This window comes from Siphateles boraxobius, unplaced genomic scaffold (assembly GCF_051911475.1).
Source record: "Siphateles boraxobius isolate OS27281-9 unplaced genomic scaffold, OSU_SipBor_1 3, whole genome shotgun sequence".
Classification (NCBI taxonomy): Eukaryota; Metazoa; Chordata; class Actinopteri; order Cypriniformes; family Leuciscidae; genus Siphateles; species Siphateles boraxobius.
The window spans coordinates 3641385-3656515 of record NW_027508919.1 but is presented as its reverse complement, the minus strand read 5'-3'; the positions used below and the strand labels follow the sequence as shown (position 1 = coordinate 3656515).

The 15131-nt window shown below is 35.9% G+C and overlaps 1 protein-coding gene across 2 annotated transcripts in view; it reads left to right on the top strand.

Annotated features, from left to right (window-relative positions):
• Positions 1-15131, top strand: part of nrg2b (neuregulin 2b) — a 76173-nt gene that overhangs the window by 20529 nt on the left and 40513 nt on the right. Inside the window, exons 1-3 of one of the 2 annotated variants that reach the window (XM_077247413.1) lie at positions 2697-2860; positions 10043-10205; positions 14189-14307. In XM_077247413.1, the coding sequence (XP_077103528.1) occupies positions 2752-2860; positions 10043-10205; positions 14189-14307 (391 nt within the window). In that variant the 5' untranslated portion in view covers positions 2697-2751. Of the gene's footprint in view, positions 1-2696; positions 2861-10042; positions 10206-14188; positions 14308-15131 lie in introns of those variants that run through there. The other variant, XM_077247412.1, reaches the window with a different exon arrangement.

The following is a 15131-nucleotide window of genomic DNA, read 5'->3' as shown; positions in this document are numbered from 1 at the left end:
TGGCCCAGGTCTTTTCTTCCTAGATTGAAGAATGGGAGAGAGAAACAGGGTCTCAGGAGACAGAAGCTATTCCGGTTATAGAAAGAGTGAAAATCTAAACAACTCACTATATGTAGAAACACAGATCGCACTTGGCCACTACCATCACTGTGTTTCTCAAATCTTGGAAGAAGAAAAACAGTGTGAATACTCAAAAATGTTTGATGTATTGCTGGTTTTCACAGCAGTAGTGAGTTATGTTATGTTTTGATGTGTACCAGGTAGCAGTACTGGTGATGTGCAAAGTTGGCACTTCCATAAGTGTCTTGTTACTTTTGTATAGAATATTAAATAAACTATTATCTAAATAAAGTTAACCAAAAAGTAGAGGTTTAACACATCAAATGAAACCATCCACGCTAAAACCATTTTTGGCGTATAATAGAGGGAATGCATTAACGTCACTTTCCCGCCGGAACACGCCCCCTCAGCCGGACTGAGTGGCAAGAGCTGCTGCGTGACTGGATTTAATAGGGGAAACTGCGAAAACGCAAGTAAAACAAACGATTATCAGTTTAAACTAAAGATTGGACTCAATATAGTGTTCCTTACAACTTACTAAAGATCCAGTGATCCATGGATATTAACATGCAGCCAGGAATCGTGTTTCCTGACATTTATATGTGCCTGATTTCGACACCAGGGAAATACATACAGCAAATTTGCCTGTAAATGCTTTATATAAATACAAAATAGGCAGGTCTAAATCCAGGTGATCACTTATCAATGTTATATATATCATCATATCGTCAAGAGACTTAAAACTTGTATAGTTTTTTGTCAGTGTTTATTTAAAAATGTCAAATTATACAGAATATACAGTGGTAAATATTTGATTGATGAGTTGTCACTGCAATATATAACAATACAATATATAGAGAATGATTTTACCAATAAATTCAGCATATTGACACAAAAAGGATAACTGCAAATCCACCTTTCGCTGCCTGGAGTCCAGTTGTTTCTATGAATTGCAGAAATCTATTTGCTTCTCTGTTCTGTAGCTTTAGGTAGTCTGTAAAAATATTCCTCATATTTCTTGTCAAATCTAGTTGTACAGTCAGTCTCAAAGCTCTTTCCCGTTTTAGACGCGTTTTGTGTGTTTTTCCGCAGCATTCACACTGAAAACCAATGCTTCCGCTCAGTCTTTTTGCCACTTGTGGGCGTAACTGCAGTAACTCTGGCCAACGGTGACGTCACGTGCATTCCCTCTATTGGCACGAGAAATAATATTCATGGTATAAATACGCATTTTCGTGAGATTGTGTTGCAAAAAATGCAAATCTGTTTGTTTTTTGTCATTAACCCAGATGAAATCCGTTTAAAGGAATGCTTTAGGTTAAAAACAAATTAAGCTCTACATTTTTCTTTGTTTTTACAAACTGAGCAATAAGTCAATCTATGAGTTTGTAAAAAAAAAGGAAAATGTATTCTGCAGTAATGCAGCTAATGGAAGTCTAAGGGTTAAATGCAGCAGAGAGTTTAAAAGTAGAAATGTGATGACAAATTAGCCTTTGTAAATTGTCCTTTTAAAGTGAGACTGTTCTTGGCGTATTAACTTAAATAAATCCAATGTAGGGAGGTTTGATCCATTAAAAAGTACTTTACAGTTAAATGTTTTTGAAAGAAGTATCTTGTGCTCACCCGCTTTTAATATTGTGAAATATTATTATAATTGTATACAACTTCTATAGTAATATATTTTGAAATGTAATTTATTCCTGTGATGTCAAAGCTGAATTTTCATCACACAATCCTTCAAAAATCATTCTAATATGATGATTTGATGTTTAAGGAACATTTCTCCTTATTATTATCACTGCTGAAAACAGTTGTGCTGCTTCTTATTTTTGTGGAAACCGTTTGTTTTTTCAGGATTCTTTGATGAATATAAAGTTCAAAAGAGCAGCATTTATTTGAAATAGGAATCTTTTGAAACATTATAAATGTCTTTGTGGTCATTTTAATCAATTTCATATATCCTTACTAAATAAATGTATTAATTTCTTTCAACGAAAAAAATCCTACTGATGTCATATCTTTTTTTAGAAAAACTTTTTTTTGCTGTAAAAAACGTTTTTTTGCTGTAAATTCGTCCCAATCGATTCCATTCCCTAGTTTTTCCTTTGTATTTAATTTCCATTGTATTCAACCCAAAACATCATTTAACTAACTAAAGCTATGAACTTGTTTGTTCATATTCTTTTCAGCAAGTTTGAGCCAATGTAACTATGCACCAACAATGCCTTAAGGTTATTATCCAGGACTCTGTATATTTACCAGCTTAGATCTTGAACCGATGCGCTATACCACTCTAATTCACTTTGTGTTATATTGTTTAGACTCTGATCCAGATTCATCTATGGCTGGTTTTGTCTTCTGCTCTCCCACGAGGCCCAGATATACTTAATGGAGCCTCTAATTATCTCTTCTCATCCATGTTCCCATGTCTAGATAACATACGCTCTCTCCCCAGATTGGCTCTTTTGTTTCTTTCTCTGTTCGTGTCTCTGTATTCTGTCCTCTCTTGTGAGCTCGTAACTTGTTTCTCTTCTTTCCAACAATCTCCCAACACTCCCCACCTATCAGTAGGTGTATCCCTTCTGAGTGTGATGAGGGGTGGGACTGTCCTACACAGTCATAGTGTGGAAACACACACACACACACACACGCACTGTCTTCATAGCTTACTCTTCATAATCCTGTCTCAGCATGAGGGAGATCAGCTACAGCAACTGCAGGAGGATGAGAGAGAAAGAGCAGCAAAGGAGAAAGAGTGACAGGAGAAGGAAAGATGGACCACAGGAGGGAAAAAAGAGGGGTGAGATGTCGTGTGCACTGCAAAAAAATCTTTTTATTGATCAGTTGTGCTGTTTTGATTTACAGTAAACATATCTAATCATGCAAAGTAATCTAATATTTAAAGCTTAAGTATTTTAAGCAAATATTTCATTAGATTTATGCGCAAGATAAGACAAAAGTGCCAGTGGGGTAAGATAAATACACTTAATTCAAGATTGATTCTCTGAAAGTCTTACACAGGTTTGCTTCTCACGGAAATTTGTCTTGTCTCAAGGATGTTTAGATATTTTTACTGGAAAACACTACTGAAATGCTGATTGAGAAAAATATTTTTTTGTAGTGTGCAAGTTCTGTGATGAAGCTGTGGAGAATGAGCGACGTGTGTTTGTGTGTGTGAAGGAAAGAGTAAAGGCGTGGGATATCTGAGCTCTGGCGTAACTCTGAACTGAAAACTGCAAGCCGTCTAAAGCATGCTAAATTTGAGCTTGTTTCCAGAGAACTGTGGAAACTTTCTATCAGAAGCTCTGCGTTCGCCGAGACATTCTGCCGATTTGCACTATAAGATAAGTTACATCTCCGAGAGAGTTTTCTTGCATTAATGGAGTTTTATTTACACTACAAGAACTAGATAGAAGTCTCTTCTGCTCAACAAGGCTGCATTTATTTGATCAAAAACACAGTAAAAACAGTAATGTTTTGAAATATTATTACAATATAAAATAACTTTTTTCTATGTTAATATATTTTCAAATGTAATTTATTCCTGTGATAAAAGCTGAATTTTCAGCATCATTATTCCAGTCTTCAGTGTCACATGATCCTTCAGAAATCATTCTAATATGATGAAGAAACATTTCTTATTATTATCAATGTTGAAAACAGTTGTGCTGCTTCATATTTCTGTGGAAATCATGATGCATTTTTTAAAGATTCTTTAATGAATACTAATAAAAGCATTTATATCAAATTCTTTTGTTACATCATAAATGTCTCTTTTGATTAATGCCTGATTAAACGTATTAATTTCTTTTTTCTTTTCTTTTTTAATCTTACTGACCCCAAACGTTTGAAAGGCAGTGAAATGCATCAACTTTGTCTCTGACATTTTCTCTAAACTACCTTAGGATGAGATGATCGTTGATATTTACGAGATCATTTACAGTTAGATGGTTATTGAAGCAAAATAAAGACAATGTGAGACAGTTTTACAAATAAATAAGTTATAACAAGGGCATCAAATACTGATCTGAATGGAAATTATTGTATTAGCTCACTTGTAGAAAACCGTACAGAAACAGAACAGAATAAGACTTTATTTTATTTTATTTTATTTTCATTATTGAGAAATATTTGACCGATGAGAATCAAGTTTCTATAGAGCGATGTCATAAAGTAAGAGTATAGAGCTATAAAAGGAAGAATGTGATAAGAAATGTTTGAGTTCATATTGAGATCTCTGACTTTCTGCTATCTTTTGGCTAATTTGAGCGAATTTGAAAAGCTTCTTGATATCTCTTCTGACAAGCGACTAATGTCTTCTGTCAGGAGAAAATCTGAGAGCCGTCTCTGAGAAACTGGAGAGCAATATGAGAGATCTCATTTGTGATTATTCTTTTTTCATGTGTTTTGTTTTCTGACATTTTCTGGAAAGCGCAGCGGTTCATGCAAACATTAAGATCTTTCTTCAGATTACGGCGAGGGTCGTGCGTCCCTGCGGACGGGGCTTTTTTTTTTTTATCACATTGAGTTTCATATTGCAAAATCGGATTTGGCTCATCCACTCAGATTTCTAAAACTATTATTTTACTATTAATAAATATGAATTACTATATAACTATCTTTTTTTTTGCTTTTTTGCCACATCCATAAATATTTATCCAGCCATAAACTGTTTTTTTGCTTTATTTCTTTAAAAGTTTATGTATTTTTCTTCCTTCGACAAAGGATTTATTTATCTGTAACTCTTGGCTTTGTATCGAGCGTCCCATTGGATAGTGCTGTGTTTTATATCACATTTTGTTTCTTATTGCAACATCAGGTTTGTTTTCAGATTCAGATTTCTGAAGTTTAACAGTCGCTGCTTTGTCCCCATGGGTTTTTAAAAAATAAAAATCTGAAGTGTCTTTTCTGGTATCTTTCCAGCTGAGTCGTCTGGAAGAGAGATGTGGTTATGTGATGGTTAACAGTGACAGCTTAGAATGAGTTGGTTAGTTGTCCTGGTCCTGATTCTTGTGAGCAGTCCTGTCTCTATACTGTAAGTTTATTATACTCACTAAGGCTCCAAAAATCCAGAAAAAAATCTAATATTGAGAAATATTATTACAATTTCATATAACTCTTTTCTATTGTAATGTACTTTAAAATGTAATTTATTCCTGTGATCAAAGCTGAATTTTCAGCATCATTACTCCAGTCTTCAGTGTCACATGATCCTTCAGAAATTATTCTAATAAAAAAAATCTCTTATTATTATCAATGTTGAAATCAGTTGTGCTTCTTAACATTTCTGTGGAAACTGTGATACATGAACAGAAAGTGTGTGAAGGCTTTGTGTAATATAACAGATGTTCCTGCATTCAAGTGTTAATGAGTGTTAATGTTTTTCTGTGCCGTGTCATATGAGCGTCTGGGCTTCAGTCAGCTAATTTTCAGTGTTCTTTATAGTGTTATGTCTGTGTGTGTGTGTGTGTGTGTGTGTGTGTGTGTGTGTGTGTGTGTGTGTGTGTGTGTGTGTGTGTGTGTGCGTGTGCGTGTGCGCGTGTGTGGTGTGCGTGCGCGTGTGTGTGTGTGTGTGTGTACACACACACACACACACACACACACACACACACACACACATCTCTCCGTTGGACAGATGTACATTTGAACCTTGAAGGAGAAAGAGAGAGGGGTGGTCGATGATAAAACTCCATCAGAAAATGCTGATTTGAGCAAAAGCATTCATGCACAACTGCAACCTTGTCCAGTTTCACACACACACACACACACACACACACACACACACACACACACACACACACACACACACACACACACACACACACACACAGACTGATGTCTTGGTGATGTTAGACTCTTACATTAGCCTTGTGTCAGGCATTTTTCTAAAGCCATTATTTCTATATAAGTATAAATGTTTGTTCCTACGACAAAGGAATTGGTTTGCTGTAACTTGAGTTCCCTAGCCAAACTAATTTTTTAACTAAAGTAAAACTTGAGTTGCATAAAAGCAAGTATGTAATCAATTTTTTTTTTTTTAATTTTAAGAATTTGTCATTGAAAAATTCATTTTGATTTATAATAATAACATTTTCTTTAGTTGGCTGTTGCGATCTTTGTGATTCACTGACATTTGTTACATCAAATAAAACAATTGCATTGCATTTAGAAAAAACACTACTTCTATTTAGCAAGGATGCATTCAATCAATCAAAAAATGATAATATAATAAATGACAATAAAAACATTTAAAATGTTGCAAAAGATCTCTATTTCAAAAAATGCTGTTCTTTTTAACTTTCTATTCATCAAAGGATCCTGATAGAATCACAGTTTCCACAAAAAAAATAGGGCAGCACAACAATTGTTCCTGAGCAAGGATCATGTGACACTGAAGACTGGAGTAATGATGCCGAAAATTTTCAATTTGAATTTTAAAATGTAATAATATTTAATAATTTTACTGTTTTTAAATAAATAAATGCAGCCTTGTTCAGCATAAGAGACTTCTTAAAAAAAGAAAACTTGTGCTTGATCAGTGTGTTTTCAGATTATCAAACTTTAACGTCTGGATCCCCCAATTTTGATTATAAGTTCACATGCTTGATAAGTTAAAGTTTTTAAAGGGAGAGACAGCTCTTTTCCCTTAATATGTGCAGAAAGAGGTCTGATCCTGTTGTAGACAGACAGTCAGTTTCATCTCATAGGCCTTGTTTCTGTGGAAAAAGGAAGAGAGCGGAACGAGGGACGGAAATACTATTTCTAATAAAAGACTTCCAGGACTATCAAAGCGAGTAGAAAGAGCGTTGGGCCGAGAGAGGAAAAGACAATCTTTCATGTGAGCTGTCACTGTTATCAGTGTGTGCGTTCGTGCCTTTGTGTTTATTCTTGGATTTACTGATCAAGCAGAAATCAACTCGATGATGAACATGAAACGCCTCGCCTCTTATTCTTTCTTCTTTTGGACATTTGTCCCCAATACTTCCACTTTGGGTTGCTGATAGTTTAGTGATTTATAAAAAAGAAACTGCTGATATACAGTGCCTGTCGTCTGGGATTGATGGGTAGTGCACATGCTCTGGTAAGATTGAGTCTGGTTGGGGTCTTTTCCTGTCACATGTACACTGTCCTTTAAATAAAAAGTAGCAGAAGCCCAAATAGAAAAGGAAAAATAACCATATACACTCCTTAGATATTCTAACAAAGTCAAGCATTTTTCTTATTTAATGTCATGTACTTATTGTGGCTTATTGGGATACTCAAACTAAATGTTTTGGGATTGCCACAGAGCAGTGTTATTTTAGTATTTTTTATATATTATTGTAGTATTTATTAATTCATTAAATTAGCTATTTTTCTTTTTTCAGTTTTCATTTTCTTTTTAGTTAAATTTGAATGATTTTATTATCCTTGTGTTATTTTTTTATTTTTTTTCAAGATTTCTTTAATTTATATTTATTTCAGTTTTATTTTTAGTCATTTTTGTACTTCAACTTAAACTAGGCTATACGTTTGTTGACAAGGAAATATTTGTAATTTTTGTTTACGTTTTTTAGTTTAAGCTTTTAATGTATTAATATACTTATTTCAATTAATTTTAATAGATTTAAAGTTGGCATGAAACAGAAGTTGCGTTCATCTTTTCTTCCCTATTGTGACGTATATCCAAGTGAAACGGCTTCTGGAACTGAAGAAATGGGCGGGTCTTGAATTTGTCCATGATTGGATGGTTGTGGTTTACTATTGGTGGATCTCATGTGAGTGACAGGTTGCCCCGCCCTCACGCCAGTAGACGTGACATTTCGCTGCGAGAGGATGGGGAAGTTATTTTGATTGAAGTCACATGAATTCTAAAAAAATAATGTGCGGAAGTAGTGGTAGATTCCTGGTAAAGTATTAGTTGCCGAGGCTGCAGATTGGCTGTTATTGATGAGTGAAGCTGATTGGATGGACTCAGAATGAGGTTTTTCACTGTGCTGCCTGTGAGCAGGAGTATAGGGTTTCTGTTAACAGAGCAATCAGACCCGATTCTCTCTTGGACATGTGAAGGTTTCCTCTTGTACTCCAGAGTCCACGCGAGTGGAATTACAACGTGCAGGCATGTAAGAAGAGCTCAAACATGCTTGTGTGTGCTTCTGTACATGTGCATTAATTGTACAAGCCAAAGACTATATGTGTTTTAGTCAAGAGGTGTAAGTGTGTATTAAAGATTTGGTGTGTGTGTGTGTGTGTGTGTGTGTGTGTGTGTGTGTGTGTGTGTGTGTGTGTGTGTGTGTGTGTGTGTGTGTGTGTGTGTGTGTGTGTGTGTGTGTGTGTGTGTGTCAGAAGCATCTGGAGACAAGAAGGTGTGATTTCACTGAATGTGACAGAATGAAGTATTGCTCTGAAAAGAGAGAGAGAAGGAGAAAACCACAGATGGAGCCACGCTCAGTTAAACAATGAACAGTCGGCTATTCCATGTTGTTTTCAGTCCAAAACTGTAACTTAAGTCCTTTATTTCATGAGGATTCTATTTACAATATTTCTCCTCAAAATCTAAGGAAATAAATTACTAAATATTTTACAATAAAAATTGAAACCTAATATTAGGACCATTTAGATTATTGTGCATTATAATAAATTATACATTACCATAATGCATCCAGCATTTTCCCTGTTTGTTTCTTTTAATTGTTTTTTGTTCTCACGGATAACTCTCATGTTTTCATTACTCTATACACATAAATGTATATATATATAAATAAACGTAAATATATATACAATATACAGTATGTAGTATATATTGTATTACAGGTATTTGTCTTGAAAAAATACATAAATATATATATATATATATATATATATATATATATATATATATACATATGTGCGATTTTAATAATATATTGTTTAGAAGAATATATTTATAATTTAAAGATGCATAATATATAATATATTATTTAATGTTATATATTACATACATATTGTACATCTTTAAATAATATAAAACATAATTATTTATTGTAATATTATATATTATATAATATATATATATATATATATATATATATATATATATATATATATATATATATATATATATATATATATATATATATATATTTGTATTATAAATAATATATTCTAAACTACTAAAATAATTACTTTTGAGAATAATAAGAATTACAATAAAAGAAAATGTAAAAAAAAATTACGTGAATTAAACAAATTCTGTTGCAACATTATTATTGTGTGTGTGTGTGTTCCTGTGTTCCGAGTCGTAATTGGCTTATTTAATAAACTGAGATCTATTATGTAGTGTGTGTAAACTGTGATTATTATTTGCTGGACTAAATATACTGTATTTTTATAACTGCTCATAGTTATAACATGGCTCACAATATTGGGCTTGTTTCTCATTGCTAGATGGATTACTTTACCGTGGTAAACTGCTGGAAGATGAGCCCCATTAATCTCTCGCACACGCTTTCGTTTCTCACTTTCCTTCTTCCCACTCTTCTATTTGCTTCTCTCCATCCTCCCGTATGCGTCTGTCTCTCAACACGTTTCTCTGCATTTTTAGCCATCATGCCTTCTTTCCCTCTTTCTTCCTTCTTCCCTCCATCTGTCCCTCCTTTTTCCTCTCTCCCTGCTCTTTTCTTTCTCCAATATCTTTCTTCTCCCCATGTCACCTCAGTCAGTCTGACCTCCACCCCAAGGAAAGCTTTATTGCACATAGTTTGCTCCTTACTGAAGTTCTCAGTTATGTTTAATTTAAGCTTTTGTCTCAGATGTTTCTCATACATTCCTTAGGATAATGAGGTTTTTCATGATATTAGATATATTTAAATCAGCAAATCAAAGCAGAAGCATCTCATTGCTGTCTACAAGGAACAACTGAGATATTAAAGGGGGGAAAAAAACATGTGCTTTTTTGTCCTATGGGGAAACCTGCTTTTCTTTTCTTTTCCACTTACTCTCTGTCTGTTTTTTCCATCTGTAGCGTCATCTCCGAAGGTGAAGCCCATGGATTCTCAGTGGCTCTTGGAAGGTAAAAAGTTGACACTCAAGTGTGAAGCCGTGGGCAACCCGAGCCCCTCCTTCAACTGGTACAAAGATGGCAACCAGCTCCGCAAGAGGAAAGACGTCAAAATCAAATCCAATAAGTAAGACTCATCAAACAAGCACAGATGCACAAGCAAACACACTACTCATACGTTGGCAGAACTATTCTTGGCATCAGAGGTATTAAAAATACATCTCCCATCAACTCGAGCAGAAGATTGTCCCAGTTTGTAAATATACTCAGAGATTTTCAGAAGGGAGAGAGATGCAGACAGGAGCAGTTCACACAAAATGAAACCTCTTTCATCCTTTACTCCCTCTTATGTTGTTCCAAACCTGTATGATTTTGTTTCTTTATGAAACTATGATGAATATTCACACTGCCCTTTTTCATATAATGAAAGCATAGTGACAGAATTCTGCCGAGCTCTAAATTAGTCCAAATAACTTGCGCGCTATAATCCAAATCTCCCGCAATCATATAATAGCTTTGTGTGAGAAATAGACAGAAATGTATCCCTCCTTATTTGCACTTTGGCATATTGTCGGCACATTGCAGTCGAGTATTAAAGGTGCAGTAAGCGATTTCTTAAGATCATTGTTGAACCCTTACAAACACACCCCTCCCTTCATTGCTCTGCGCCCAAAATCCACAAACACACAATGCAAGATTGGATGCCTCTATCATAGCAGAAGCGAAGCAAATTAAATCTTCACGAAAAATAAAGCGAAGACGATGAACAAATGACAAGAAAGAACAAAAAATGAACATACAGTACACAAGAGTAAATAAGACTTCATTAGTCGCCAGAAGCACACAGTCAAAACCAAAGTTACTCTCATATGGAGCAGAAATAACACAAACTCGGCATCCGTTTCCAGGCTGTCCCACTTAAGTGCTGAAAAGCTTTTCTAATATTAACGCGGGTCCTATAAAGCTCTGGCATGATCATAACCTTTTTCCAGTAATATTCCTCTGACCTTTTCTCTTTTGTAATGTCTCTCAGCCATCTCTCTTTCTACAGTCTTTCTTCAAATCTCCCTCTTGCTCACTCTCTCTCTCTGCTGATTGGCTCACTCTCTCTCTCTCTCCACGCCACCATGAGTGGACACGCCCCCAACTGCTGATTGGCTCACTCTCTCCTCCCCCATCACGAATGGACACACCCCCTACTGCATGATTGGCTACAAGGGTGTTCGGTTGGATCCACTTTCAATAACGTTTCTCAAAAATCACTTACTGCACCTTTAAACCCAATCGAACCAATGACATTTGGTTCTCGTTTATTTAACTTTTGTCTTGGTCATTTTTTTTGTCTTTTGAAGAAAAAATAGTTTAAATTTCGTCAATATTCCACCATGCCATTTCATCAATAATCCATTTTGACCAAAATGCCGTAAAATTACAGAATAGTTTTATGTTTTAGATGTGTTTTAGAGTGTTAGTATTCAAGCGCTGATCATATTTATTACCGTTATGTGTTCGACGTTGTAGAGAGCGATACATCAAATGCATTATCTTTCTGATGCGTCATCAACTTATAGAGGAGCCTGTATAATTCACTCTTCCATTTCTTCGTCTGAACCAGTTTCTGGTTCAAACATATATCTGGAGAGCAGGACGAGGCCTCTCACGGCCCTCTGCCTCGTCCTGCTTGCCACAATATACTGCTGAATTAAACCAGTATTTCCATTTGCCATTGCGCAGTGTTTACTACAGTAAAGTTGAACGAGTGAATCAGGTATTCTGAACTGGTGTGCATGAGTCGAGGCAGGGCTCATTTGCATATTAATTTTTTTCACAGAAAAAACATTTAAATATGGCATTTTATTAATTTAAGGGATAAAATTAGGGAGACTTTAAATATTACAATGTAAAAACTAAAGCTTGACGGTGGAATTGGCACTGGTCTTCAGTGAACAGTAAGCCCCGGCTTCTTTGATCTGAACGGCCATCATTTTGACATTGACAAGCACTGTTAGACCGCTGAGGCAGGCCAGCCTACAAATAACTAGGCTCTAAAGAAAGTACATTTTTAAACTTTGTCATCTAACACAACAAATAGAGCTGTGCATAATGGAGAGCAAAAAAAAAAAGTAATAAAAAAATGTACAGACCCCAAAGTTTAGTTTACTCATCTGTTTACATAATTTTGTGCATGTGTATGTTGTGATATTAGCTTTATGTTGAATAAAGAAAGTCATACAGGTTCGGAATGACATGATGTTGAGTAAATGATGGCAGAGTTTTAATTTTTGGGTCAGCATGAGTGCATATTCTTCTCTGCTGAATTTCAGCAGCACCAGGTTTTGATCTACCATCTCAAGGAAGGTCCATCTGGTAATTGTGGGTAATTTCCCTTCCTTGCTTTCCTCTCGCGATGGGACCGTGGGATGCCTGCGTTTCTGAGGGCCCAAACACGCAATGTTTCCCTCATAGGCGTCTGTAGGTGTAGAATGGAATAGAAGAAAAAAACATATGACTAAGTTTATATACACTTGGGGTCTAGATAAACTAGTCTTCAGTGAGAATTGCATAATCATGCAAATGCCTATATATATGGGAAAGCGGCGTTTTGTGAAATTGGTTAAGGGATTAAAAAAAAATTGCTGAGCTGTGCATGTTGCTGTAACATTGCATCAATGTCATTTAGCCATTCGTAACACAAATCAATACTGTACGAGTAGCTGTATATTCAGTCCGGATGTCAGCGTCAGTCCGTATGTAGCCATTCAATATCCTGGGACCGCAGGGCGGGAAACATACGGGAGAATTCAGGGCATTCCGTAACACGTCCGGTCCTCCTCTGTTCTCTGACAAAAAGTGCTGAGGTGCACGTTTCCACAGAAAGCAGATCACTCTAACAGGATTGCCTGTTCACTGGCCCCTTGTGTAATTTTGCAAATGTGTGTGTGCTGAAGCTGCAGATCCACAGTCACAGAGACATGCGCATGCATCCATACACACAGTTACTCCAATGAACTTTGAGTGAAAGAGCTGACAGCGTGGACAGGAATGGTTTAATAATGATGGAGGTAAAGTAAGGACAGAAGATGATACACGCAGCTGCCATTTTCTGTGCGTTCTGCTCCGGAATGTGATCCTTCAGGAGCTTTACTCCTCTAATGAGCTGTCCACATGATGACCTGAGGAGAAGGGCTGAGAGACAATACGAGGATCCCCTCGACCCCAGGCACGATGTGATGAAGCCAAGCAGGACAGATTCCTGGACCGACAGCCTTTGTTGGTCCTGGAACAACATTCCTATCAAAAAGTCAGGCCTTAACCTAATCCTAGCCTGAATTTTGCATCAGAAGTCAGAGATACAGAGTATGAATATCCCACACCTGAGTTCCCACCATAAAAGCTTTATTGCTTAATTGTGATGTTCCTTATTTGAAAGTTGCTTTGGGTAAAATCATCTGCTAAATGGATAAATATGAGTGTACACTACACTAAAGTACACTACATGTATACATAAAGGTTTCAAAAGGGGTTTTCACAGTGATACAGTACCATTTATGGTTTCCCAAAGAACCTTTCAGTCAACAGTTCTTAAAAGTACCTTTTTTTTCTTAGTGTCTGCCATGGAAAGATTCAATTTATGAGTGTCCCGTTCAAAAGTTAAGTTTGTGATCACTAAGATTTTTTTAAATGATGTCTCTTATGCTCACCAAGGCTGCATTTATTTGACAAAAATACAGAAAAATTTATTTTGTAGAAAATATCCTTTAAATTTAGTCAATATTTCATCATGACATTTCATTAATAATCAATTTTGTCCAAAATGTCTAATTTTAGTTGATGAGAAAGTATAAAGTAACAGAATTTTAAAATAATATTTTATATTTATATTTTCATTATTAAAAGAAAATAATGAAAATAATATTGTTCTAGGACCAACAACATGGTGATCCAGGATCATGCCCTTCAGGGATAAATAGTAGCTTTTGATGCACTTTTGCTAGCCTTACTTTTTCTTTACCTCCTTTTCTCCATTTTTTTATTTTTTTTTACATTTCTGTAATACCCTCACGTTTTTCCATTTCTCTCTTTCTTTGTGTCTTGGCTGTTTATGTGTAGGAAAAACTCAAAGCTTCACATCAGCAGAGTGAGACAGGAGGATTCTGGGAACTACACCTGTGTGGCGGAGAACTCGCTGGGCAGAGAGAACGCCACCAGCTACGTCAGCGTCCAAAGCAGTAAGAGCTCCATTATTTCCCTCTTAGTTCCCTCTCATTGCAAACGGCTGAGAGTCACAGGAGACCAGTGCTCCTGCTCAGCATGGGACAGATTCTTACAGCACATGTGCTTTGTAAGATGTCTGTACTCTGATATAGACACACGTGCAGTGAGAGCACACTGGGCCTGTCTTTATGTTGCACTTATAGCTGTTTTTGTCCATTTGAAACTAGAATAATGAAATTCCTTGCGATTTCCATCTGCAGTGATTTTGGCTGTGCAAAACTAACTGTGAGCGCTTGTTAGGCTGTATTAGGTGGTTGCTAGGGTCTTGTAGGTGGTTACTCGGGTGTTGCTAGGTGGTTACTAGGGTGTTTTGGGTGGTTGCTAGTTGGTTGCTTAGTTCCTCGCTTATTGGCCCAAGTCAAAACCCTTGATATGGCTCGAGTCCTTCCTACAGTGTAAATCTATAGGATTGTTTTGCCTGTTTTATAGACCAGGGTTTGAGGCAGAATTCAGGGGTTAGATGCATAAACATAGCTGTCAAGTTAAGATTGTTTCTTAAGAACTATTCTGACCAACTTAGCAGTTAGTTAGGGCTATTCACTCTTACTCTTCAGACTCAAATTAGACCAATCTACATGTGCCTTTTAATGTAAGTGACTAAAAAATGTATGGCCAGACTTGTATGTATGGCCAGAAACAAAATTAGATGACTAACTTGTAAGACTAGTCTAAACATTTAATGATTTAATAAAGTATTTATTAACATTTAATAAAGTTTTGGTGTTATTGTGGATAACACACCTCTCTCATCTGCTGTTTTACTTACCGATCTCCCCAC